We start from the raw sequence: 15,456 nt of genomic DNA on the forward strand, positions 1-15,456 counted from the left end.
TATACATTGTAGAGCACAGGGACTTGGGAGGGGACTAATTTCTTTTTCCACTTCAACAAACACCATGTTATCTCACTAAGGCTGAAAGAAGGTGTAGGAGCTGTCTCTATAGGAAAATTGTACCAGATTTACAATATATTACAGAATTAGCATATTGATATATCTCTATACGGGTATGAGTGGGCTTTTTCACTCTAACTTAGGCACTTCAACTGTTTACTACTCTTTATTATGCTACTAAAAGTAGTGAAGCTTAACCTGAGTTATTTCTAAGGTTAGAGAGATTTGGAAACTATTCAGCTCAACTGCTTTTTTTCTTATTACAGCGTATTCCACAAGTCTGCATTTAAATGGGGCAGAAAGGGAACCTGGGTTTTTTGCAAGTGTATCTCTGTGAAAGGAATACTTTAAAGTATCCAGAAAGCTAAACTACTTCACAAGTAGTAGTTTTGGCAAGGGTTTTTAGAAAGAGTCTTGCTACCTCCCAACTATTTGTGTGTTTGATCTGCAGAAGACTGGGCCCCAAGAAAGCAGGCAGACTCTCAACCAGGTCCATCCTACTTACACACAGATAAAGTAAAAAGAAATAGCATCTCTTGGGGAAAAAGGGAACAGTCTTGCACTGAGACACAGCCACACAACGGCCTTTGCAAGCCATGTCAGAATGGCCCAGGGAAGAAAACAGGCAGCACCCAAGAGAATTCCAACTTGTTAACTACAGAATCCAGACGGGGTTGTCAAAAGTACTCATAAAAACTAGTGCTCCAAATAACTATCTATCTACCCTCATGGCTTTAGTTTGTGTCAAGGCAGAAATCTACCAATGAAATATCAATTACAGGAATACAAATAGTCATTAACTTTGTTACAAAATGTTCTGGTACTTTCTCCCCATTATCTTTATATCTTCAGCTGTTTTCTTTCTCATCATCATTAGGTTTTGTCCTTTTCTTATTTCTCTACCTTATTTTTGTAAGGTCTCTTTTCACTGAAAGAAAAAGTTCTCTTTTCTCAGTCTTCTCTCTCTTTTGTATCTACTACATTCAATATTGCCTCCTAGTATTTTCTGTTGTTGACAAATGCTTCTTGCTACTCTATGTCAGTATTTCATCAAGCTGTCCTTCAACTCTTACTTTCTTCCTCCTAGAATGTTCTCTCCCTACTTACCTCTCTTTAAAAGTCTTTTCTCGAAACATCTTACTGCTGGTCTCTCTTTCAGTTCTTCTTAGCAGTTTTCCTTACTCGGTTCTCCATTTCAAGCTCTTGTTTCCAACTCAGTCTAACTTGATCTCTCATCTCTCCTCTAAGGGGACTCTTTTTATGAAAAGTATTCCTTTTCATAGTTATTACTCAAACTTTGCTGGTCCAATCATACAAACAAACGAGATCTACTTGATATTTTTGACTTTGTCACGATGTGCGTTTCTGACTCCAACCAGTGACTTCAGTGAGAATATTTAAATGCTTAAAAATAAGCACAAATTTAAGTTCATTCTCAAATCAAAGCTAGACTGCTTAGCATCTTGAGGTGCTGAGCCCTTCATCATAAAGGCTCTACCGGGGTAAAATTTTAATGCTGTGACGTAAAGTAGTCAATGAAAAGGCAAGCTGCTCTGTGCTCTCCAATGACTTTTTTTTCCTTTCTCAGAAGCTGCTCATACCCACAGCAGGGACCCATGTGAAGCCAGCAGCAGTAGTTATATTTCAAAGACTTACTTGATACCTCTGCTAAAAACCTCATCAGAAAATTGTAGCTATATATATATACACACACACACACACACACACACACACACATATACACACATACACATATAAAAAGCCCAAACAGCTTGAATGGTAGGAAATTCTAATCTAAGATGTAATCTTAGATTAGACCTTTGGAAATCCAAAGGTCTGAAGTATGGAAGTCATTATCAGGTCTCCACAACTAATTTTAACTTCCACATGCCTCTCTCCAATGTGCATCATTCTATGATTATGCATAATTCTGTAGAGTAAGAAATGTATCAGCTGCTTTCTAAACACTCTTCTTACTTAAGACAAAGAATAATACAAAAAATTTAGCTTATTAAATGAAAACAGGTTAGGGTGGAGCTGCACAGCTCTTCTGAGACATAAATGAGAAAGTGTATTTTGAGGTTACAGTACTGTTGAAAGAATAAACCATTAAATTATACTGCTTGGGTTTTTTGAAACCATAGCACCAGTAAACACTAAGCTTTAAATATTTTGGCTCCCATTTCCTTATATTTTTAAATAAAGTATAAATAGAATTTAGAATTTTCAGTTCAAAGCTGCTTGTAAAGAAGAGCTCTCTGAAACATAGCAATACCCTTTCCCAACTTTTTTGAACTAACTGAAACAAAAAGGTTTTCCAGACTTAGCAATGAGTCCCACTTTGTTCACTGCAAAGGAATACATGCAGGTTGTTAGTAACTTCACTGGGTTTTGCCTTTTGGTTTTCAATGTATTTTATCAATTTTGTAATTTTTCCTCTCAGTCTAAAGGCAAATTATGAATTATTCCTTAAAATCTATTCAAATTTGACTTGCTAGTCATAATTACAGGGACAGTCCCATGAAAGTCAAGTACATACTGCGCCAGTTCACTTGCAGTGTAACATCACAGGCTGAATGCAGCCCTGATCTAAAGCGGTGGGATAAAACAACGGCATGAAATAAAAGTTTTGGTGCTATCTGGGTGGTAAGACACAGAGACGTGGATGTGCCTGCTAAGCTGTATCACAGATACATCTGTGATACTTGTATTCCCAGAAGATAAAAAAAATTATTTGCACAACCTCAACTCCCTCAAAATAGACCTGCTCTTTTTATCTCACAATTTTCAGACTAAATTGTAGATAGTGCTGCATTTTCTGACACCTAATTCTGTCCTGATACACCAGGCACTTAAGAGAACATACATTCCTGGCAAATAAGTGAAGGGGAAGGTGACGATGGGCCAAATAGCAGAAAATTTCACTAAAGGATTCGAGAAAGATTAAGTCTTCATTAAAGCAAGCTATGTACATGTTCCTAAAATTATAGATTATTTTGACCCAAAGAATATAAATTCTACTGCTGAGCACAAATTTGATCCCCATTTAGCCGGCACACAGATGAACTACAAAGGTTCTGTATCTTACGAACAATATCCAGAAGAATCAGGTCACTCATAAGGCCAACACTAAGCCTCAAGAAGGAGGCTTGCTCTCAAGATAGGTAAGCTCATGTTTTCGAGCATCATGTTTTCATCTTTTTGAAGTTTATACAGAGAATATTTCCTGCTTAAAATGAATGAGGGCTGGAATACCTGCAAATGAAGAGGATTTACATTTAGATTCCAATTGGAGTTCTCTTGTTCCCACTCTGTATCTCTTTCTCCACTCATCCACCTCCCAAGTATGTGCCTCAGGGGAGGAAGGAAGAAAGAAATGGTTGGTTTACCCACCTACTCCTGCCAGCCAGACAGTTGAAGACTTTTAGTAGTTTAGCATGGCTCCTCTCTGTGCTCTACAGAGCAGTAAGGGCACAGTTACTTCAGGAAGACAGATGAGCTAGCAGGACAGAAACACTCTATATGACGAGCTAATAAGACAACAGTAACTTAGAGTAGCAAAACCACATATAGAAGTAGCTACCATAGAAGTGGCACTGAAGACCTAAAGGTCAGCTATATCTGCTACTCAACTTACAGATGGTGGCTAGAACATCACTTAGAACTAACAGCATATTAAATTAAGACAAAAATAAACGAAGTGAAATAAAATTAACTACTGGAATTGTGACATGAGCAGGGTGCAGGACACTTGGATTGGATGCATGCTACAGGATACTCTTGCCTCATACAGCAGACTAAGCCTGGTGTCCCAGGCAGTGTGCGCGGGACTTCACTGGTTTTAAAGCACCCTTCCATGGCACATTAGATCAAAGAGGAAAGGAACAAATATATTAACTCCGGGTACTTTAAAAAGCACTGTCAGTCCTTCTATCCTAAAACCCTGAAGAATAACTAAGGTTTCCTAAACAACCACAAAAGAAGTTTAAAACTTCAGATTTTTTTTTCACTACATTATAAAATGTTGGAATCTATGTAAATGTTCCTGAATCTCTACCTGACTCCCTGATCAAATTTTCAAACCTTCTTCTTTTTAATCACTGGGCTACAGACTTTATTTTCATTTTCAAATTAGAGTTCAGGATTTTCATGTAACCAGTTAAAAATATAATGTTTCAGCCGCAGTTGTGTCTGAGAGTAGCACAGATACTCAAAGTTCACTGTAAAATAACAAGTTCAGTTACAAATCATTGACTAGTTAAGAGAACATGAAGTTCAGCACAGGTTAATTTATCCACCAGAAAAAAAAAAATAAAAAAAAAAAGCCACCACACTCCAGCTTTCTGGAACTCAGAATAAAACCAAGGAAAACAGTACTTCTCCACACAGGTCCAGCAAACATACAACATTTCTAGGCCATGCATCAATAACCAGTTTATACTTCCCTGAATCATGGCAGGGAGACTACTATTCCCTAGGCAGTATCAGGCAGCTGGGAAAAATAGGAAACACACTTCCAGCTCCACTCTTGAGATTGTTACGTGGGCAATAATTAGTTTTTAAGATATAAAAGTATTTATTATCTTAAAGACAATTCATCATATCATGTACAAAAAATACAACCAAGTATGCCAGAGTTTTCGATCACCTACTAGTAAGTAAAACAAAAAAGACTGTTTATTAGCATACAATTTCAACAACAGCATCTGTAACATTATTTGCAAACTCACTGGAGAAATTGTCTTAAACGAGGCTTAAGGTAGCCATCACTTTCAAAATTCAAATATAAGGTACAATATAAGTCTTTGAAGATGAGGCTACAATCCTTCTGTCATTCTGCAGTGCAGGAAGTACAGCAACATAATATTCCATGCAAAACTTCTTACAATTTGCTGCTGCTTACAACCCCAGTTAAGATGCATCTTTATCAGCAACACTGAGAACTTCCTGCACACTCCCCCAGCTTAGATGTTTTTTCGCCACTGAAGGAACAGCAACCACCACATAATAAAGCACATAGTCTTTTTTTTTTTTAATATATATACTTATTAGTTTTCTCATTCATTCCGGGAATACTCTGATAGCTCAGGATAGAAATGAACCTGTTCTCTACATATCCAGCTCTACCTACTCAATATATTGCTTTGAAGCAAAATGTACGAAGGAATATCACCAAGCGAGTATAACTGACTTTCAGGTCAAAATGTTCATATGTGCATTCTCAATCATCAAGGAACCAGAAATTTAATATATATATTAGCAAAGAGAGAAAAATCTATTTTATGATGAACCATACTAGACCACTCTTCCATATCTATATTGGTTCCGCAAAGAATATACATATTAAAAGAACGTTATACACAAAATAACAATCAATAACAGGTCAGAAAAAAATCTGACATAGTCAGCACTGCCTAACAGTAGGTATCATTGAAGGCTGTTAACATCAGCCTTGATTTAACAATTAAGAAAGCAATTTAAGAAACAGCAAGATCAAGAAACTTAAGAAAGAAAAACTAAGCTATAAAAAATCCTATAAATAATTTATGGTGAAAAAGCATTTCCTTAAAAAATAATAAAATGTACTTTAAAAAAATCATAATCCAAAGTTTCAAGCATTACATTGTTGGCACTTGATACTTTTCGGTTTCATTTTAATCCTAAACATATTTATTTTTTCCTGTATAAATTCTAGTCCTGCATTTCACTGGAGATTTCAAAAATCTGTCTAGTACTAGGGGTAAAACAAACAAACAACAAAAACACAGCTGCAACTCTGAATGGAAAGCAGAAAAGGCAGAAGAGTCACAGTACTCAGCAACTAAGAAACCAGACCCAAAAGTCAGAAGGAAGAAAAGGAGAATGATTTCTGAAGTAGAAGGGAGAAATTGGCTAAATGGATTTACTTTATAAATTGGACAATGGTTTCTACCTGTACATGGCACCATGCTACCTTTTCAATGAAGATCAGTGGTTGCCAGACTTCTGGATGTACAATCTACAAATGTTTTTGACAACTACTTAAGTTCTTTCAAGTCTCCTCTTAGCGTTCTCAGTAAAAAGTCTTGATTTTTCTCATAAAACATCTCTTGCAGGCTGGTAGGTGAAAAAGCAAAAACAACTTGTCTGAGAAACCATCTTTATGCTTTCAGAGTCCCTTAGCTTTCTAATCATTAAATTTTCACCTAGAACGCAACAGACAAATCTGGAATAGCAGCATGAGTGGACATGTGAAATTGTTCCTTTTTATGAAGTAAATACTAAGTATAAAAAGGAAGTACTGCCTTAGTTACCTAAATAGACAAGGTGAGCCCTGAAGTAGAGAGAAGACAAGTAGCAGTCTCTGTAAATAAATTCTCCATTAATTATTTCATAAAATGATTATACAGTGCATGCCACGATGAAACCCTGATTTTATGGGCAACTCAAAAGTAATTATCACATAAATCGATGAACAACTCAGGTACTACTCCAAGAGAAAATATTTGTAGTAGTGCGGTGTATGTAAAGAAAGAAGGTCAGACAGTTTGCAAACTAAACACTTGACTAATCTCCCTCACCCTTAAATTCATAGTCCTATCTGGGAGCCTGCTTGCTTGTATGGTTGCATCAGTGTGATGCAGAAGCAGGAGAACCCATAAAGGGTAACGAAACTGCTGAATTTCTTCAGAGAGGAAGAAGCAGTAGCTAAAAGAGAAGGAACTGAGAAAAGAAATTGCCATTTCTAAAGAACCTGCTAAGAATATAGTTTCAGAAATACAATTATTTGTAATTTTTTTTTTTTTTTTTATAAAGGAAACATTTCTCATTTCACAGGCGGCACAGGTCAAACTTAAGCTTTACTATAGCACAACTTAACAAGAGTCACTATGTCACTCCAAGGTGTTTGGAAGAAACAGTGTTTTTCAGTACAGGTTTCACTGATAGTGTTTAAAACTGCAAAGAAATAAAACAGTCAGACCACCAAAGAGGAACATGAAAGAAGAAAAAAAAAAAAAAAAAAAAAAAAAAAAAAAAAAAAAAAACGGCTCCCCATTACTGCATCTTTAAGACTACTACTCTACAACTTCATGGTGGTGTTTCTGCACCTGAGCACTTGCAGCGCAAAGTCATTCAGCCTAGCTTAGACCTCTAGCATAGAACAAGTCTATTTGGCTAACTTTATGCTTAAGGAAGGGAAGGAGCTCTTTATATATATAATTTCCACTGCTAAGAGGAGAAGGAGGCAATTTCCAACAGGAAGAGAGAAAGGACAAGCAACTATTGGTTTGTCAGATGCTGTCAGCTACATTTTCATTCAGCCTCTTCGCTTAGATCCAGAAGAATGAATCTGTCCATGCCCAGGGAAGACACAAATCTAACCCAAGTATTCACCACACTTACTGAAATTTAACAAAATCTTGTTCCTCCCTCAGGGTTTCTCTACAAATTGAACGAGGTCTTCCCTCTTTCTGACTTTATATTAGTGCAAAATTCAAGAACTGAGACCAAGTACACATAGTAACTGCAGAGACAATATGTCAACCAGTTAATATGCCTGATTTTATTACCAACTGCAGACAGAAACTCAGCACCTCCACTTAGGGAAGAAGAAAATAAAGGGAATCTACTGACCAAGGTATCATCATTCACAGTGCTCCCAAGATTTATGCAGAAGTAATGAGTACCAAAAATAACTACATTCTGGTGGATTATTATATTTCCATTCCCGATCACCCGGCTCAAGATGCTTTGCCTTCACTTATTCCTCGTCCATGACTCCAAACCACCTATCCTGGACTCCTTGGCCTGCTGGTCTAGCCACTAACCGCCCCTGCCTAGTTCTCCCTGCTGCTGGCAAACTCCTCTGCCTCTCCCGTTCCTCATCTCAAGCTGATCAGCCACTTTCTTTGGGACTGGAGTGCCCTGGTTCCCTAGTATCAGCGTGTCTGGATTACAGCATCTGAGCCCAGACACTTTCCTAATGTAAGTAATATGTAAAATAAAGTTATTTTATTTAACAAAAATATAAACAAAGTGTTTGAAGTGACACTTCAGAGACCTGCAGCAGTAACAGTGAACCAATATGGCTCGAATGCTATCCTAGTTCTGCACAAAACATCGAGAAAGGCAGAGTAAGCCAAGAACCAGACATAAGATGCAGGAATATTATATCCAGTACCTAATACAAAAAAAGGCTGCAGCAGTTAGCACGTTCCTCAAAGAGCAGTAGTAAGCCTGGAGACACGAGAGCAACGCTGAAAGTAAAACTGAGGCAACATAATGAAGACCAAAATAGATCTGCAGGAACTAAGCATGTAAATGAGGAAGTATATGGAAGTACAGAATAAGGAATCAGGTGCAATTAGACTGGAATAGTCTGAGGGCATTTGCAGTCAATCAACAACATCATCCCACATGATAATTTGGCAGGCTTTCTGGAAGATGCTCCAAACGACTGTCATCACTGTTTCAACCATGAATTAATATTTTCTTCTTTGTTTGGCACACCGCTGAAGACTCTAGGAATAAGCCAAACCCCTAAGTTATTTTCTGTAGGCTGATACAGGATAGCTGAAGGACAGTCAAATATTAATACTGTACTTATTTGAACAAACATAGAAAAGAGCATTTCTACAAAATGTAGTCCCCCAATATCACAGCTGTATGATAAAAAAATGGCTAACATATGCATACAGTCTATTAAAATGCACATAATTTGACTCAAAATGAAAACATATCTAACAAGTAATTCCATTCATCTGGCCCTTTTTCACCCAGCTTTAAGATATACAAATGCATCCCTTTTCACCAGAACACAGCAGCTGCAAATGAAAAGGAAAGCATTCAAATGATCATTTTCACATCATATTCCATCGTCTTTTCACCAGCTTCTCCCCAGTCTTTCTTTGAGCCCCATTCTGTTACAAGAGAGCTGCTTTTTAGATCAATTCATATTTCCATAATCCACACTGCTGTTTCTCCCTCTCCTCCCCAGGGTGGACTAACCCCTGCATCCAGAACTATAGCTTACAACTGTCATTAGGACCTATAACAATAACAAGATAACAAAGGAGCTGGTAGAGATGAGGCTAGCCAGTACCATATGCTGATCAAGTTCAAAATTTTTAGCCTAAAAGCTCTAAAAAAACAAGACCATTACAATCCTGAAAACAAGTATACTTGACATTGCCACCTGTCCCCAAAATTTCAAGAAAGTCAATTTTTTAGCCTTGGGCTTCTATGTATTTTGAAAAAACAAGTCTCCATGATTTACGCTCTTTGTTGGAATGAATAAAATAAATTTAGAATGTATCTTGGAATATTTACATCTTGAATGTTTCAGTGTCTCGAAGATCCTGGGTGTTCCCAGCATGTCTATATGAGCTGTTATTCCACAGAGTATTTGTCAAAATAGGACAGGCATTTTTCATTGAAACAATGCAGTCAGCAACTTACTTGTATTTAAAAACATGCCTTCGAATGTTTTTCTGCTGATACTCTGCCACTATGATTAGTATATATGGAAAGCATTCCGTCTTTACAGATACAATATTTTTCAATATAAACAGTGTGCATTTACAACATGATGAAAATTAAAGCGTCACGAAATCAAAGGAAACTATCTTAACCTGAGAAGGCTGATTTGGAAGGCAAAAAGTTGCCATTATCTCAGCTGGGTCAATCATCTTCCCAAAAGATAGACCGGACTTTAAGTCCTTAAATATCCTTAAACTGAAAAAATCAAATATAACTTTCAGACAAAAATAATTTTTGTATGCAGAAAGCTTATTAGATTGATTCCTCCTTTCTCACACGCATGTACTCAAACACTAATCAAACTTATCAATACAGGAAGAAGAGGATTCTAAGCCCCCCCCCCCCCCCTTTAAGAACTGGTAATGAAAATAATAAAACCAAAGCAAGTACCTATCTAGTTAACATAAACATTTGAAACATGTATTTAATGCCTCATTGGAATAAAAGAACAAAGTGATCAAATGCAAAAAGACAGTGAGACGCATCCCGTAACAGCATGCCTGCAGCCTTGAAAAGAATGTAAACAGTCTCGTACCTCCTGAGTTCACGCTGCTCTCTTAGGAGAGCACAAAGGAGCACAATATTATCACAACTGGCTTCCACACATTATTTCAACCCAGACAACAGACTTTAGCTGGCTTCTTAAAATCCAGCTTTCTATAAGTATTCTATTCTTTAAATCTTACAGGAAAGAATATGATCTCCTTCATATTGCCCTTATTTACAGAATTGCTGCCATGATCTATAGAATTAAGGATTTCATCCGGCAAGAAACTGAGCACTTGGGCTCCAACATGACATGCATTTAAGCCAGGCTTCACTGTCAATAGGTAATTCAGCCCATGTATCTTAGTGGACTATACATACCTTCAAAGTAAAGTGCAAGATCGTTGCTTTGCTGAGGAAAAGCTGATGTATTTAGTACTTCACAGGATTCAACGCTTAAACAACTAATATTTATACATATATACATGTGCATTATATGTGTGTGTGTATATATATGTATGTACATATTATATATATCTTGCAGAAAAATCTGACAGATTTGTATGTATATAAATATTGGGCTTTAATAGTTGTGTCACTACAGGATAAGGAGTAAGGTTTACTGTTCACAGGTCATTGGTGATTTTTGCATAATGTGCTATGGTAAAAATGAAAATAAGATGTTATGATATGTAAAAAATGAGATAATAACACAAAGAACATTATAATGACTTTGTATAAAACAGCAGAGATGCCTCACATGGAATGCCATTATCCTCACCGGTTACTCGCAGGCAGGGTATGGCAAAGTCTGACATGAAAAAACAGACGGCTTTCCTTAGAAAGATGAGGGCAAGAGAAGATGTGATAAAATATGCAACCTAGCTAACAATCTAATGCAGAGTCTCTCTTTTTTAAGCCACACTTTCAGTCAAGAATGCCTCGTCGTATCTCATATCACTAAAGTGGCTTCTCCCAAGAATGTCTCCTGCCTTATTAGCCACTAGAAATGTTTCTGGTGCGATGGTTTTCACCAACAGGTAAGTGGCAAACTACAGAAAAAAATTATTACATGATTACATGACAGAAGGGTAAGAACTATCCAATGGACCAGTTTTTCCATAAACCACATATACGGAGTCTGGCCAGCTTACTGCAGACAGAAATCACTTTGGACCAATAACCAGTCACATTAAAAAGCAACTAAAATCTCACAGAGATTTAAAAAATAATGTCCAAAATTAATGTAATAATTAATTTTGTAAGAAGCGCTAGACCTCACATGCTTCAAAGGTTAAGACAACACAAACATTAGTGGTAAGAATGACATCTCGTTCAACAGCCAAAAAACCCCTAGTATACGGGGTTAGAGCCATTCCAGGGAAGTCTTGGCATGTTTGACATCAATACGACTTCTGCCATTGGCTTCACATTGGCATGAGAATACAGCCAGCATTACTAGATCTCTACAGGGTGACACTATGAAGTTATAACATGCATATTCTGCACAGACACATATTTTATTTTAAACAATCATAAAGTTTTCATTTTGTAAGCAAGTGTTGTTTTAATCCAGTTTTCTTCTTTAAAACACTTAAAAACATATTTCTAAGAATAACTAGATTTTTTCTTACAAGAAATTACAGCATTATTGTTTTTTCTGTATAGAGTTCCTTTCAAAAATGGGCTTACAAGGCTAAAATTAAACTCCAGTCTAATCAGTCTGAATAAACAAAATGGGAATCTCAAGATGCTTAAAAGCACCTTTTATCATAAAAATTTCACTGAATCCAAGGGGAGTTTTGAATACACTACAGAATGGAGCTTGCAGGCATACACATTCAAAAATATATTTTAAATAAAGAATATTCCATTAAATGGCTACTCCTCATCCAGATGTGAGCTCGAGATGATAACCATTCAAACTGAAGAGCTACACATGCTCAAATCAAGAACCCTCAAAGTTTTTCTACAGTGGTGAGATTACTGGACATCTGACATTGTCAAAGCCATTTTTATAGTGGTGATTTCAATACAACCGTGAATGATAAAACTCTGATATCCTAACAAACTGATTAGCTCTTTTGGCTTTTGGGGTTCTTTTTAATAAAGTCTTTCTCCAGAATAGCACCATGGTACTTTATACTCAGAACTCCTCTCACCACAATTTCATTGTTTACTTGATGGTTTTGAGAGTCACTGAAAAGGTAATTACCACCACCATCGAGAGAAAAGCTTTCTGAAATGCTCTTAGCAAAGAGGTATTCCGCATTTCCTTCACTGGAGTATTTTATTTTTCATTAACATTTCTGGTTGGAGGGGGGTCCCCCTTTTCCTTCTTTCTCTAGCATTTAAAGAGCTACCAGCTACAAAAAAAGGCACTGACCTGCAGTCTGGGCAGAGGAAAAAAAACTAAAATTTTGCAAATTCTTTGGTGGTACTAAAACTATAGCTTCACGTTTTCTTTACTTAATGGACTAAGTATAAGTGATTATGACAAATCACTTTTTTTCCCTGACCATGCATGGTTTCTACAGGGTCCTATACAGATAAAATGTTTTGCAAAACTAAATTTTGCATTTGCATTCTCAACACCTGAGAAACAGGAGACAGAAAGAAGCATACTGCATAGCATAAAAGAAAATGGCAGCCTAAAAGAATAAGAGACGTATGGGAATAAGTAAGCATTGAAAAGTTGAAAAGTACTGAGAGGAAGAATGTGAGAAAGAAGAGGAACATATCAAAATGGCATAGACAAGTTTTCTTTGCATTATGAAAGCAACAAAAAGGTGACATGATAAACTGTAGAAAAATTCAGGAAGAGAAGAAAATATTTTGCCCACTGTTATCACATCACTGTGCAAACAGACAGCCCTTAGATTTTAGGAAAGATGATTCTTTGGGATACATCCAAAAACTAACTCACACATTTTACATTTAAAATAGAAATGACTGAAAAATAGGAAAAGAGAATATTCGTTTTGTTTTTTTTGAAATATTCTCCCATCAAACTTCATTGAAATCAACCCTGATAGCTTTAGTAAGCTCTCATTAAAAAATAAATCAGTAAATCTGATGAAATTCAGATCTCCAATCCAAACCTACCAAGTTCAACACACACACACACACACACACACACACACACACACACACACACACACACACACAGAGAGAGAGAGAGAGAGAGAGACAGAGACAGAGACAGAGAGACAGAGAAGGCTTCTGCTCATTTTGCTGAACTATTTGGCTCTAGACCTTGCTACAGAAGCAGTTACGTATTCTTTTTAGATCCAGTGATTATAATAGCAAAATTTGCTTTGCAAAAAAGAGGGTTAAAATGTACTGTTTTCCAGAAGCACTGCTACTACCCTTTGCAAGCAATTTACCTGAAATATCAGATTCCCCACACTATTGAGACAGGTGCAAGTACTGTTTTTTCAGAGCCCAAAGGCAGATAAGCTGCCTGAGGTACTCTTGTTTTTATAGATTAGCTATGTCTGTTGCATCTTTATATGATTCCCCTCCAGTCTTCAGTGGGCTTCATCTTCTAATCATATTTCTATACCAGCTGTTCACTGAATAACCTTCGACTTACTGAATAAGGTCCTATTTTTCTTCATACATAATTCCTCAATTTTTTTCTTTTTAGATCAAGTCTTTCTTAGGGAAAAGAACAAAACAAATCAGAAAAACCGAATTTAAATCATAATGAAGATCATTCTGCACCCCAGAAAATTATGAAAACTTGCAAGATGTCTAGCTAAGAACACATAACAGCACACTTTGCTCATATACCATTTATCAGTATGTGGCATATGTTTCTGACTGATGCTATTCCCTAACCAGACATCCTACTTTCTATGTTTGTATATTTATTCCTTTCATCACGCACCAACTTACAGTTGTCTTTACAGAATCCTGTATTATTGATTTCAAAAAAATTCCCCAATTTATCAAGATCTAATGTCCAAAGATATTTCCAGATATCTATTGTGGTGACATTACTAATGAAGAATATGTTTGGCTCAATATCAGTCTAAAAAGAACAGAAAAGACAGACATTCAGAGACATTTATTCTATTAAGTTTTTTTAATGTATTCCTCTTTAAAAAAATAGAAGTATTTCCATAGAAAAAAAATCATCACAAAGCTGATAAAATAATCAAATTGAATAATTGTATTCTTTTCTAGTATTAATGACTTAAATAAAATATTTTACCCAAAAGATCTAATTAATAGCTTTGCCATTACTATGAATACTGAAATAATTCTTTGGTCCAGTATGTATAAACTTACCATTGAGGATTAATTATAGATTAAAAAAACTAGGGTTTCCATGCTTACAAAATCAGTAAGTTTCGATCACTGTCTCTTATAAGAGTCTGACTTCTTTTTTCTCCTCAGGCAAAATAGCTAGGGTATCACTAAAATAATATAAATTAAAAATATAAAATTGTGCACTGTAAAAGATTAAGGAACAGAACTCAGGGGTTCTGACATTAAAAGTACACATCAAACCACTTGGAGCTGTTCAGCTTTTCTATTTGTTTCTTGTTACACAATTTATTACATTAACGTTTGACTTCCTAAGATTAATTGCAAAGACTTCTTGATAAATTTACCATATATTCAATCTTAAAACAAAGCCCCACCACTTTCAACAGAACCATCTAATAAAATACTCTGTATTAAAAATAAGGTGATATGGAGAGCTAGAATTATATATAATCCTTCAAAACTACTATTGTTTATTCCTGTCACAAATGCATTCTAATTATCAACCCACCAGTTGGGTGAAGACTTCCTTGCTGATATCATTAGCATCTGCCTTTCTACAGCTGAATAGGAGAGCTTTTTTATTATTATTCTAACATTTAAAAAAAAAAGTTCAATCTCATGTTTCCAACCTGGTCTCCAAAGTCCTCCGGGAACTTCCACAGTACCACTGGATCTGTAAATAATTGACAGACAGCATTAATCAGAGGCAAAGAACAGAGTATTACAGTCAGAGTACATTAATATTAAAGAGAGGGTCAGCTTAGCTTCAGCTTAGCTTCAGCTTAGCTTCAAGCTTTGAGGCAAGTGGAAAAATATATCTAAAAACTAAGGAAGATACTAGATTATTAAAAAGACCTATTTCATATTTATGAAACTATGTTTATTGTTTTACATACAATAGGAGGTTATGTACTGAACTACTTTCATATTTAACTTTTCCTTTTAGCCTTTGAGCATCTTAGTTTAAGTAGGTATTCAATTTTCACATATTAATTTAATTAAGAAATAGTGTGATAAGAAATTTCTTTCCATTCACAGAAGGAAAAAGGTAAACTGAAAAAAAAAAGTGGAAGAAAAAAATCTATATGAGGTACACAAAATTGCTACTTGTAG

At 35.9% G+C, this 15,456-nt stretch overlaps 1 protein-coding gene across 2 annotated transcripts in view; it reads right to left on the reverse strand.

Moving 5' to 3' along the window:
• Positions 1–15,456, reverse strand: part of DENND1B (DENN domain containing 1B) — a 177,145-nt gene that overhangs the window by 112,584 nt on the left and 49,105 nt on the right. For both annotated transcript variants that reach the window (XM_064515764.1, XM_064515765.1), the window contains exon 3: positions 14,973–15,016. In XM_064515764.1, the coding sequence (XP_064371834.1) occupies positions 14,973–15,016 (44 nt within the window). The remainder of the gene's footprint in view (positions 1–14,972; positions 15,017–15,456) is intronic.

This window comes from Dromaius novaehollandiae, chromosome 8 (genome assembly GCF_036370855.1).
Source record: "Dromaius novaehollandiae isolate bDroNov1 chromosome 8, bDroNov1.hap1, whole genome shotgun sequence".
Lineage (NCBI taxonomy): Eukaryota > Metazoa > Chordata > Aves > Casuariiformes > Dromaiidae > Dromaius > Dromaius novaehollandiae.